The 13,396-nt window shown below is 38.4% G+C and overlaps 1 protein-coding gene across 3 annotated transcripts; it reads right to left on the bottom strand.

Annotated features, from left to right (window-relative positions):
- Positions 1-2,355: 2,355 nt before the first annotated feature.
- Positions 2,356-13,094, bottom strand: LOC136836276 (uncharacterized). Of its 3 annotated transcripts, none has more exons than XM_067100314.1 (4): positions 13,035-13,094; positions 6,878-6,974; positions 6,471-6,555; positions 2,356-3,973 (listed from the first exon to the last, which is right to left on the bottom strand). In XM_067100314.1, exons 3-4 carry the CDS (start codon positions 6,539-6,541, stop codon positions 2,923-2,925), a joined length of 1,122 nt encoding a protein of 373 aa, XP_066956415.1. In that variant the 5' UTR covers positions 6,542-6,555; positions 6,878-6,974; positions 13,035-13,094; the 3' UTR covers positions 2,356-2,922. The 3 variants fall into 3 exon arrangements, with proteins under 3 accessions (XP_066956415.1, XP_066956414.1, XP_066956413.1); XM_067100313.1 differs by lacking the exon at positions 13,035-13,094 and adding an exon at positions 11,138-11,227; XM_067100312.1 differs by lacking the exon at positions 13,035-13,094 and adding an exon at positions 10,992-11,171.
- Between the last annotated feature and the right edge of the window lie 302 nt (positions 13,095-13,396).

The following is a 13,396-nucleotide window of genomic DNA, read 5'->3' as shown; positions in this document are numbered from 1 at the left end:
CTTCACAGGAAAGAGAAAAGAAACCAAATCTTCTACCAAAGATGGTTTAAGTGCCTGTACCACAAGAGGCAGTGGCCCACGACTTCATACAAAACCAGAAGACAAGCCCTGGCAGACCTAAAGGGAGCTTTGTGTGCACAAGTTTGAGAAAACTTACAAAATGCCCTCTAATTGAAGGAGAAAGCTTGGGTTCTCTTCTCCAGATACTTCAAGGGCACCAAAATACTGTAAGACAAGTAAGACCTATTCTAATGTGAGCCTCTTTCCTCAACTAAGTGAGGTTACAGCGAAGCACAATGCTCCAGCAAACGCTGATCAAACCGAAGGAGATCCATTTCACTCTTCTTCTGCCAGAGGGTGGCAGGCAGAGACAGCTGGCGACAGCAGCCAAGTACTGCATTGCATCCACGACTCGAAAGGGAGACAGTCTGAGGCAACTCAGCTGGGTCCACACGAGACAGCTGAGTGAAAGAAAATAAGGCGCCAAAGGAAAATGAGAAATGTTGGGAGGCGAAGGGAAGAGGAGTTACAATGAATCTCCTGCCCTATCCAAAAGCTAGTCAACTTGCTTGAGAGTGTTCCCATACAACACATCTTTAGAAAGCTATGTAGCTAAAATAATATCTAGCTTGGAAACAACAGAAAATATTGTAACTATGGTAGATTTGGAAAGAGAAACATTAATCGAGGCAGAAGTAAAAGATTCACCGATAGCTGAAGGAAAAGGAAAAGCATTTAAAGAACGAACAAGTGCATTTCGACGAAGAAAGAGGAACATAGGCTAGCAGACAAAGATTTAGAATGAGCAAAAGATGAAGAGATTAGTTAAACTATCAACTGAGTCAACATAACATCAGAAAAAGTAAAACTTGCTAGAGACATTATTTTTAATAAAACTGTCTATACCTATATAATTAGTCTTATCTGTGGTAACAACCTCATACTAGGTGCCAATGACAGAAGTCGCACATGTAGCAAAGATTAACGTTTACCAAAATAATCTATTGGCCAACGGATTATATGAGACTATAAGCGTGAAAAACGGAGAGGCAGGTGAATGAGGGCACAGAACCACATCGCCCTGAGAACTGACCCGGTTCCCTGGCAGCAGACACTTCCATCTGTTGCAGGGCAGTCCTAGGCTTGGGCTATAGATTCTGATGGGCGAGGGCACTGACATCTTACCTCTTATAAGGGAACACGAAATGATCGCGCACCGGGGGTGGGGACCCAGAACAGTTCCCTTACCAATTCAGACAAACCTTGTACTGACCAAAATAAGGTTTACGTCCTGTTCTAAATTCTCAATACGCTTTTCCTGAACTGAAAGGGGAGTGAAAGTCGGAGCTAAAGAGGAAACCTCAGTACTAACTAAAGCATTAGCAAAGGAAAAGCCTAGATTGAGTATGGATAACTACAGAAGATGAACCTTGAGAAGAAGGAGAAATGACAGGCTGATAACCTGGCCTAACTAATTACTTTCGTAATCCGTACTTCCTCACATCTGTTCCCAAGATCACACTTTATGCCATTGCAGCCAGTGTAAACTGTGTATCTCGTAAAAAATCAACATCCTGCCAACACAGTAATCATTCCTACGGAACCTGACACTCTTAGTCTTGATTCCAGTGGGGCTATCCTAGGAAAAATAAATGTACTGTAAAGTACCGTGATAGCAGCAAACAGCCATGAAATACCAATAAACGCCCATACACAACAGCGGCAAGAACAACTCTGACAAGCTAAAACATGCGAAACACACCTGGTGGAGAACAGTGTACAGTACCAAGTCTTCTGGGCAGCCATTCGATCTTTTGTTTGAATACCGACTTGCCTATCAGTGCGGAGATATAAGCCAACGTACACAGTAGGCAAGATTCATCCCAAATAATTCAGATTTTCACTTTATGTTGCAGTTAGCATATCTGAGCCTTTCAGGCAATGTTGTGTGTGCTATCATGGTATTGTTGTGGTGCCATGCTTCATATACACTTAATTTGACTGTCTTACTGTGCATTACAGTATATGAAAATTATGCTCCTCAATCATATTTTCACCATTAGGCCTATTTTATAGATAGCACAGACACTGCATTATTGTAAAATTATTCCATTTATGTAGCTTTTACAAAAATTTTGTTTCATGTGGTTGTGATCTAACCTCCTCCCATATCCCAGGTGGGGTTGCCTTACACAATGTAAGGTATTACCTTATTGCCAAGGCAAGTAAAATCATCCAGAGTAAGACTTGGTCTTTATCTTATTTCTTTGTTCATAGATTTTTTCTTTTTTTCCCTTTGCAATGTTTGGATTCATTTAGTGATGGACAGTATTTTTGGAAATACAAAGTGCTGTGTAACCATTTTTAGTCAGATTTTATTTAAAAACATCTATAGCTGTAGAAAGCTTAAATGTGTCTGTGTTCAAATCTAACTGGTGAAAATAAAAACTGCTGTCAAAACACTATCTAGGAAGTCAGGGGATGACACCAGCAACCTTTCATTGTCTTTTCACATGCGAAACTTTAAGCCATTGCTGTCGTAGGCTTCGGCAGCAGCAGCAGCAATAACAAAAGCCACAAACTGAAGAAGAAAAACAAAATAGCCAGTCTGCTTATCAATGATTTTTATCAACAGAAGCTAAACATTTGATTGTTATTAATCAGAAGATAAGCCTCTATTCATATGGAACAATCCTACAGGGGCCACGGACTTGAAAATTAGCTTCCAGAGAATATGGTATTCATTGACGAATATACCTTATATTTTCATACATCATAGTAATATATAAACTTTTGTATAAACTGTTTTGGCACATTTTGGGATTTCACTAATTTCTCACAAATAAAAAACTACAAAAATATAAACTCCATTGTAGGATGCTGAAAATTTTTGTACATTAAAACTCTCATATGGAGCACTAGTTACTTTTCTAATGCCATTTCTAAGTGTAAGGAGGCCACTTCTCCAAACACCTTATTGACAACTTCATTTGATGGGTTAGGATCCCCATTGAACCTCAAAGTTTCCTTGATGATTCCGAGGGTGGTGGGTATGGCCTTATCGTATGTAGCTGCAGCAACTTGCCTCAAGTCCAGTCCACCATACCTCTTATTCTGTGCGCCTTCTACACCATACTCTGCTAAATTCTTTGCCATGTCACTACTCTGAACCAATCTCTCTCTCTCAGCTCCAACAGCCATAACACTGAGTCTCTTCAGTTTCCCAGACACCCAGCTCAGTAGTTTCTTAGTGTCTTTGTTTTTCAAAAACTTGGACATTTCTTGAGGGTCCTTAAGTTCTTTTGTTTTCTTGATAACTCTCCTCAGAATAGACCCAAATATGTCCCCAAGAGCATCACTAGTGTCTTCGAGTAACTGTAAAGACTGAAAAAAAGATGAATTTTTATCTGCACTCTCCTCCAATTTTGTCACTAAAGAGGTACTACCACTATGTAATTCCATGTGTTTATCATTTTGATTGGAAGGCACTGAAGCACTGTTTTTTACTGATGCAAATTCCCTGGATGATGAGATCTCCACACCATTTTCTTTTACACTCTGATGTGAAATGTCACTGCCTGCCAAATCTGAAACCTTCAAGTCTGTAATTCCACTGGTTTTCACATTTGGAGATTCTGTACTCTTATCACTCTTCATTTTCTTGACTGCATTCTTATTTCCATGAAACTGGATCTGAAACTGCTTAATTAATACAGCCCTTTTGATTTTCCATTCCTTTTCTTGTTTTTCCTCAATGATCTCAGGCCAGAACGCTTCCCATAGCTCCTTGCAGCGTGCTGGATCATCACCATACCTTTTTGAGAACTGATCCATAAACATTTGGTAATAGGTTCCATATTCAGGATGAACTTCAGGAACCTCTAAGAAGATTTGGTAATCAGCTTTGTGATCAGACTTCAACTCCTCTTCTGCGCTCAAGAATTCCTTATTCATCTGAAAGCTGGGAAGGGACCTGTAATGTACAAATGAGTATTGTTAGGCCTTTAAATCTCATTTAAGTGAAATTTTAATAAGTTAACAGCTAAAATAATAATAATAGTAAGGGTATAAGGGGTAAAAAAGGAGCATTACTTACTTCTTATCAGTAGCATTTCAAAGATATCAAAAGTAAGGATATTGAAATGCAGCATTTAAATTGTGAACTTATAATTTACAAAAAAAAAAAAAAAAAAAAAAGGGTTGGAAATCAGTTTAAACCTTCAAGGTAGTTCATGATAAAAATGTTTGTGGCTTGGTGCAAAATCAGTCAACACAAATTTTCTAAGAGTTGAAATGATTTGAGATTAGAAGTTTGGGAGACAAAAAAAAAAAAAAAAAAAACAAAAAAAAAAAAACATTCAAGTCAAGAACCAGGGAAAAGAAAAAAAAAAAGTCAAAACACAGTATTAAGAATAAAAGCTTGCCATTTCAGAAAAGGAGTAAGGAGAAAAGTAGCAGCAAATGTAGAATTACTTGAAAAGTGAAAATTAGGCTATAAGCCAAGCAAGGGCACTTTCAGCCATTCAGTGCTTAAGACACTGAAAAGAGGGAACCTGTGCTTGCGAGCACGATGGAAGAAAATTATTGGAAATGAAGCGTAAAAGGGTGCAGGTAAGGGCCGAATGGACACTGCAAACAACCTTTAGTAATGCTTACAGTGTACCATAGGAAGGGCACTGACAGCATTAAAATATGAAAGGTGGAAGAAAGATTAGAATTCCATCCTCAAAAAGAGGGCTTTCCTAACCTCTTAAGGAATCACATTTTCTATTTCCTACTTATTTCAACATTTTTGTATCGCCGCTTTTGTAGTTTATAATGGTACAGTTGTGTTGTACAAATACAGTGAACAACTGCAAAAGAATGTATACAAAAGCATTGAAACTATAGCGGAGGAAATAGAGAATGTCACTCCATGAAGGGTTAAGGCAGCCCTCTTACTGCAGATGCAACCAGGGACTTCAGAAGTGAAGCACAGTTGAAGGGCAACTACAATAGTGGTGGTTATAAATAGCTCAAATTGCCTATAGATGGGAGCCCTAGCCCTAGCTCACCTGACCCACACCTGTAAATATCCTCACTTATGTTACACATTAATCAACAATAGTGACACAAGGGCAGTTTTATATATATCTAAAAATGTTTTGTTTCAAACATAAATCACTATTACTAAGGGGGTTTGCAGCATCCCTTCTACCCCTGGTTCCACCCACTTTTCACCTTTTCACTTGACATCCATCCATTCCTGCTGTCCAACCTCTCTAACTATAACTTACTTAGTACAACTGGGGTTTTCTCCCGGTTTCACCTTTGTCCAACCACTTCAGCTTCCTCTTTTCCCTGTCTTAGCACTGAGTAGACGAAAGTACCCCAAATGCTTGGCTTTATAGCCTAAATTTCCTGATTCGTTCAGCTTAACCTAAGCCTGAACAGCACACTGTTGAGGGTGAGCAATGCTCAAACAACTTTTATTATTAAACAAAGAAACTCATTTTAATTTCATAAGTTAACAATTAATAGTACAGCAAAGCAAATCCACCAGTAGTCAGCTACACCAACAAAGGCAATGTTTTCTGAAAAGACATGCAAAAGTCCAATGACAAGAAGTCATTGGCGTAGCATATACAGTATACCTAACGAAGAAAATAGATTTTAAATATTTGTAAGAACAATGAATATGTATATGAAAAAGACAGCATGCAGTTAAAGATGCTGCCACATGCTAAAGTAGGCCCAAGGGCTCCTTGCACACATGAGAGAGGAGACTTGGACCATCTGTTGTTAGTTTCTTGTTTGTCAAGTTTTCATAAGTTATATTTTAACAGATCTTTCACATTCACAATTGATCCTTGATCCTCTTTTCCTGCCAAGAGCAACCAGGTTCACTGAACAGCAGCACCAATATGCAATAAATTTGCCTTGCTGCTGAACTTCTCTGTTCCAGAGTGCCTTTATTCCTCACACTATTGGACTGTGGAACATGCGCCCTGAGGACGTCACACAATTGGAACCTCAGAAGCTCAAACGAAGATACAGTGCATTACTACCTTAAAACAGTTCTTGTATTTTAATAATTTACTTACTTTTTTATATTTATTAATTTAATTTCTTTTTTCTTTTTTTAATAAATGATCTCTTCTTTCTGCATTTCCCATTGCCTTCTGTTACTTCTATCTAATGTGAACACTATTCTTTGGAAGCTTGAATTTCAAGTCGATACGAATAGGGTTCATCTGAATAATAACAGTAATATTAATAATTCAGTGTTAATTATATTCTCTGCTCATTGCCTTTCAGCTACTACAGTTTTCCCTACCAACAGTATGGAGTGATTTTTGGCCAATACGAGATTACACCTTGCTAGAACAAACAACGAAGGTTGGAAGTTTTGTCCAAAACATAATGTGTATAAAAGATGAAAACATAATCCAAGGAAAAATGGTCATATAAAACCAAAGAACTTCACTTACACTGGATTATCATATGATTCTGGATCCTTGCGCTTGAGTGACTTGTGCAAAGCATTTTCCCCTGCTGACATCGATGATGAAGAATCTGTATAGAAAACAAATAGTGTTCTTAAACAATAATGAAGGCTAAATTCTGGACTTAGAAGTAAATACAACTTACTTGAAATATTGAGGATCCTTTAAAGTTTATATTGCATTTCTTGACAACACACCCTTATTTAAGCTTAAACTAACATTCAAACACAGAAATCTTGCTCCATTGGTACAGCCTCTAAATGCAGGAATGGGTTAGGTGTTAGCGAGATATGGACAAAATACAATTTTTTTTGTCCTTAAAACAAATGGCAAGCAATATATATAGTTATTAGAGTTAACATACATTCACATACAGTGAATACTGTACTCACATTAAAAAGGTGCAAAGCTATCTTTATTCGAGCAACCGGAAGAATCTTGTTTGCACTTCTGATAAGCATCAACACGTAGATTTAGCATAAACTGGTTCTGAAAATGTAAACAGAAATACTTTAACTATTTCATTACTACTTGTGATATTAGTCCAACTTTAGACAAAGGCCTACTGTTACTGCATTACTAATCATTACCACTGAGGTGCTATGCAGCTATATGAGAATACAAATTAAGCAGCTAACATTCATCAACTACCTGGCTACTATGCATATCTTGTATTGCCATACATTATGAGGCACATATGCTTACAGGAAAGAACTTTTCTTATATGCATACTGCAACATGTACAACTCGATGACACTTTTCTCTCTGTTGATGACAATTTAATGTTTATTCTGCAGAAGTTTGTTACTTTTTGGCATGGTCCATTAGGAAATCATAAATAATATGGTACAAAGAAAATTGGTCATCAGCTGGGAAATGTGTGGTGGTTAAACTAATGAACTCTGGCAATTATATGCCAACTGCGAAATGTGTGATGGTTAAACTAATGAACTCTGGCAATTATATGCCAACTGCAAAAAAAAAAAAGTTTTGCTTGTCATGGTAATGAGACTTCTGCTTCAGATACAGTACACCCATTTTTTTTTTTTTTTTCCTCCTACAATTGCAGGCATTATTTCTGGTTTGTGATAACTTCATTCATCCAGCCATAAAAGTAAGTATTATTTACTGCCTCCGTGAACCATGAAATTGCAAAAAAAACTTGTTTAATTATGGGTGATTAGGTGGTCCTTCACTATTACTCCTGCCCAGTCTACTACAATGGCACCCAATTCAGAAACTTTTAAGACATGCTAAGTGGGCCCTGAGGACAAGGCTTTACACCAATTGTTTGAGGGGTAAGATGAGGAAGGATGAAACTTACAAGAGTGTTAGCTTTTCGTTTTTCTGTTATACTGTATTTCAACCAAGGGAAACTTCAAAACTAAAGTACTTTGATGTTTTACTTCAGCCATTTCATATGACAGTTTCTTCAGCTTAACAATGGTTGCCTTGTATGTAAGAAGTGTTGATGGATATCTAATATATTTATTTTATTTTATAGAAGATGTAAAACAACTCCACCCATCTGAAGTTAAGGTAATCACTTCCACTGATAAAGGCCTCTCTCTTCAAAAATCATGCCTGAAAGAGTGAATTACCTGAACTGGGAATTGGACAAAAGGATATGTGTACCTTCTAGGTGAGTATTTCCCCAGTTCAAGGTAAGCCCCCTGGGAAGTTATGACCCAGTGTGCAAGGTGAGGTTGAAAAAAATTCAAGTTAGGTAGGGGTTCATCACAATGACCAGCTAAGAACCTGGTGTTGTAGGTTAGGTTAGTGTGCATCCCTCTAACTGTCAATGATACATTTTTGTACTTTATAAATTTCTGGTGGGTTTTACTGTTTGTATGCATCAACTGCCTACTTTTTGGAATGACTGTAATGTGATTCCTACATTTACTAGCTTTCACACTAGTACACTGCATTATTTTTGGTTTTCCCTAGACCCTGGTTTTCGAGTGCAAAGGAGTGTTTATAGCAACAATAGTGGTCATAAATGCATAGCATAAAATATAACCCACCCATCAGAAAAATAAAGGCTATTGTTCATGTACATAAGTGGGAATTAAAAAATAATATGTCAATCATGGTAATGCTGCAGAATAGTTGAGTACACGTCCTGGTATGCATAATTTGGGGGGGGGGGCAGCAGGAAAGGAGGGGGCTAAGTAAAACCCCTCAGGCCTGTTCAGAGCACAGTACCCTAGGATAAATTAGGTCAAGACAAGGTTAGGCTAGGATGTATCCTTGTTAAAATATGTTTCTGCTCTGCTTGTACGCAGGTCGCGACCCTAAGTAACATCCTTTGCTTAATGTGCGCAAATCTTCTGTATTAGGCCTACCCCAAAACATAAGATGACAGATAGGCCTAGATTATATAGCCTACTCACTACGCTACATGGCATTATTGTAGGATTAATTGTAATTTGCCACGGGGGTAATGCCATCAGTGCACTTCATGTGGTGCACTGTAGGCATTACTTAAGGTTCTTTGCAGCATCCCTTCGGCCCCTAGCTGCAATCCCTTTTGTTCCTTTTACTGTACCTCCATTTATATTCTTTCTTCCATCTGACTTTCCACCCTCGGTTGAACTAAGCAATAGCTCCGCATGGGGTATTACTTTAAAAGTTGATTTTTCGTATAGTATTTTGGTTCCTTATCAAGAATTTACTGTTATTTTTTGTCGGTCGACTGTAATTAACCTATAATTAACCTCAGAAGTTGTATGCGAGCCATCCTGGAATGCTATCGCACATGCGCAGTGTTGTAGGGGAGCTTTTAGTAAACGGAGGTCTGCAGGGTGGAGGCCCCAGCTAAGGAACACGGCCTGCTAGGTTTGGTTAATTTAGTGTTATGTTAGGTTAGTATAGTTCCTTTTATAATAGATTTCCTTAGCCAATCCCTTCTTAAACATATGGCTCATTAATGACTTGCACATGTGCAGAACCATTCCATAACAACAAAAAGCAGTCCGGTCTTTCTCCCATTTCCAAAACCCCATGTTGAGTAGATATGAGGTTAATTACAATTGACTGACAATAAACACCGCCACCTCCTTCATCAGCAAGGTATTTCTAAGCAAGAGCTCCACATGGACTATTACCTTGGAAATTGATTTTTCCTTTACTTTCAGTGTTGCTGATGAAGGAAGTGGTGTTGTGTATGTCAGTCAATTGTAAAGTTTGGTCGCCTTCTCACCCCCGCCGGTCTACCCCACCATAACCCGCTTTCCCTTGGGGTCCCCTAAATTGTAGGGTCATAACAAGCAGGGGAGCAAATCACCCTATCCCCGGAGGTATACCCCACCCATAACTCCGCTTTCCCATCAGGTCCCCTAGCTTGCTGGATGAAGTTCTGTGGTTAATTACAAGTTAATTACAATCGTGCGGCAAAATCTGAAGGTAAATCCATAATTAGCAGCCAAAAAACTACAGAAAGAGTCAAGTTAGAGGGAAATCACTGCCACGAAGCTTCTACTTAGTTCTAACTACCGGTCAGTTGTTATAAACCTCATATCTACCCAACATGGCTGGGGACCCTTTTTGGAAACAATGGGAGAAACACCGGGCTGCCACGTTGCTGTTATGGAATGGTTCTGCGTAATCTCAAGTCATTAGGGAGCATCAGCAACACTAAAAGTGTTGGAAAAACCAATTTTCAAGGTAATAGTCCGTGCGGAGCTTTTGCTTAGATTTACCCCACCCTCTCCCAACAATTGTTTCACAATGCAACTTGTGAGGTTTCCCTCCTATTACACCTTTCAAACCTTCTTACTGTCACTTTCCGTTTCAGCGCTTGGTAGAACTATATAGTAGCTCCACGGCGGCAACTGCCTTCTAACTTAACTTTTTCTACAGTTTTTTGGTTGCTAATTATGAATTTACCTTTCATTTTTGGCGCTCGAGCGTAATTAACCTGTAATTAACCCCTGAAGTCCATACGTTAACCTGTAATTAACCCCTGAAGTCCATACGCGTTTCCATACGTGATCTTCACGAGACAGAGCACAGGTTCATATCCTGTCCGGCAAGCACAATAACTTGTTAACATATGGGTACCAAACCCCCCCAGGCCAGTACTAAACATGGCGAAGGGACATTCCATTTGGCCGACATCAAACAGTTGCACCGCTAGTATCAGAACCCCTAAAAGTGTAGAAAAAACCAGCTAATACATAGAATTACCCAGCGCTGAATGACCTCATAGGTCCCAGCCTCTACCCTTTGGCCAAAATTATACATTCCAACTGTACTTTGATGAAATGCATTGATGGCCTTGGCCTACTACAACCAGGAGCGTAGCCCATGGCTAGGGCTTGATGCTACAGCTTAATCTAAACGATTTGGCTTATGGAGTAAGTTACATTTGGTTTGGTTTAGTTATGTACCGTTATGATAAGTCCGTTAACAATATTAGGCTATAGGTCCTCGAACTGCAGTCGCTCTATTTCGAGTAGGCCTAAGCCAGCCTTAACCTAGATGAAATAAAATGGCTCTACATACCATACATAGGCTTAAATAGACCCTTGGTGTAACTTCTGTATCAAAAACCGAAAAAATATTGTGTAATTATCAACATATTAGATCTAACACGCTTATAATCTTTAAGCTTAAGACTAGTAGCAGCAGTAGTGGTCAGCGGAATTTACCAATATAATCTTTTGTTTACGTTTCTTCTTCTTCGCGGTATGTAGGTTACGTCCTCGAAAAGGGACCCAGAGGGGAATGGCATCAAGAACATTTGAAAACGAAATTTTTTCCGGTAAATTAACTTAAAAATAGACCTTGGAAGTATTCAGTGACCGGCAAAATTAAAGGTCATTTACCCATATTGAAATGGTAAAAGAAAATGCAATTTGTGCATAATTTCCGGTAGATGCGAAGTGTTTGGGTTTATGAGGGAATCTAAATATACTGAAAGGGGGCTGTGCTACCTACTAATCCGGTATAGAAAGCTATGACTGGAATAGAGAGAATGGTTTTTAAGTTTGATTAACTTTCGTAAGAATAACAACAATTGGTCGAGAAGAAAGATATAATGGATGTATGAAACAAAATACTTACATAGTCCCATAGATGAAAATTGAAAAAGTATTATTGAACTACATCTTGTTACACCCACAGGAAGAAAAGAAAATACATAAGTTCAATTTAGCTTAGTGCTGACTGTTCTAAAAATTAACTTGTTTCAATAATTATTAAGTTGTCACTTGTAGGTTCGACATAATAACCGATAGCCCTTACTAGGCATGGAAGGAAGGAGGAGGACTGTTGTAGCCCTCGGGACTCTGCCTGCTGGCGACCAACAGAAAAGTGGCGTTTATACGTTGAACTGTTAGGCATATATGGACGCTGGATAAAAAGTCTGTGGCAACTTAAGGTTACAAAACACAATTAAATAAATAGAAAATTGAATATTACACAATGAACAAAAACTATCAGCAATCAAAATCTGAATTAATGTGAACGTATATTCAAAAGGTGCAATCAAAAGACTTTATGGTAACAAATAAATACATACATGCATGGCATCAGATCAGACACCATTTGTGCTTGACCCACGTAATAGAAGATTAAAATTTAATTCCTTTTACAAAAGTTAAGTATGAAGCCTTGTGAAGTACCATAATCATACTTCACTAATACAAAAATAATCCATATATGATTATATCTATGCTAAAATAAAACTGGTTATTCATACTCCGCTTCAAGAGAATGGCTGAAATTGGTCCATACTAAAACACTCCAAGTCCATAGAGAACCTCAACGTATCAATTCACAGTTCATGAACCGTTTACACGTAAAGACGTCGCTTTTTTTTTCGTAAATATCAACAATCAAAGCTGAAGGACAAATATGTTCAAAACCACATACAGTTTCGGAGCGTCATGCTCCCTCTTCATTATGGGAACACTGGATTTTGGTGTCTTCCCACACTGAAGAGTGAGCATGACGATCCGAAACTGTATGTGGTTCTGAACATATTTGTTCTCCAATTTGTGGGGTATTTCCAAGTTTCAAAGTTCGATATTGATCAGTTACAACCAAATTGGTGTTCTCGTTCATAAGCATCAAATCACATTATTTCAGGGAATTTACAAACAATATATCAATAACAAACAATATATCAATAACAGAGACAAAATGTCATCATCGAACTTCAAAGTATATCGACACAAAATGAAACTCGAGTTTCTATGTAGCCTTGTTAAACGTTAACGAAAAGGAAAACTATTCACACTGACATGATGGAAAATTCATCTTCACTTATGAAGCTCACAATAGTGAAGCAACGAAGCTCGAGAATTCTCCTTATGCATTGATGCAAAATGGTAGCCTAAATGCAAGGCACCCATGGTCTGTTTAAGAAGTTTCCTCGGGACCTAAGAACATATCCTCTGAGGACATGGCTACATTTAAGTAAAGACGCGTCATTCAAAAAGAAAGTGTAACTGACAAATAAGGGTCTGTTCACATTACACGTAAATGCACCTGCACGTAACCGTACCGCAGCGGAACGGCAAAATATTCTTCAATGGGACTTACACTGTAGCTTTCACACTATATTACACCAGCTAGGACCGTCGCCTTCGAATGCACCGTCAAATGCCGGTGGGGTTTCTCGGCGACAACATTTTGCAGGTACTGTCAGGTTCCGTTCAGGTACTGATCGTGTCACTGGTGGATAGTGTGAACGTGGGATCTGCACCGATACTTATGGCATTTTTTCACAGCTTCAAATTTAACACTGACGTCTTTACGCGAGAGAGAAACAAGCTCTTGTAACCTTTTGCATAGGTCATTTGTATCAATGTAAATGACCTATACATAACACACGCGCGCGTATATATTTAGTATGTATATGTATATCGTACGTATGTGTTGGTATAGGCACATATGAATATGTG

The sequence above is a fragment of the Macrobrachium rosenbergii genome, chromosome 56 (genome assembly GCF_040412425.1).
Source record: "Macrobrachium rosenbergii isolate ZJJX-2024 chromosome 56, ASM4041242v1, whole genome shotgun sequence".
NCBI lineage: Eukaryota > Metazoa > Arthropoda > Malacostraca > Decapoda > Palaemonidae > Macrobrachium > Macrobrachium rosenbergii.
Note: the sequence above shows the minus strand (reverse complement) of the source record. Positions and strands in the feature narration are given on the sequence as shown.

What these genes read in the sequence shown, in the direction of transcription:
- LOC136836276 (XM_067100314.1), bottom strand. Translation starts at nt 6,541, where the DNA reads ATGTCAGCAGGGGAAAATGCTTTGCACAAGTCACTCAAGCGCAAGGAT. An exon ending in GAATCATATGATAATCCAGT is followed by an intron (nt 3,974 to 6,470) that starts GTAAGTGAAGTT and finishes TGTACATTACAG; the next exon opens with GTCCCTTCCCAGCTTTCAGA.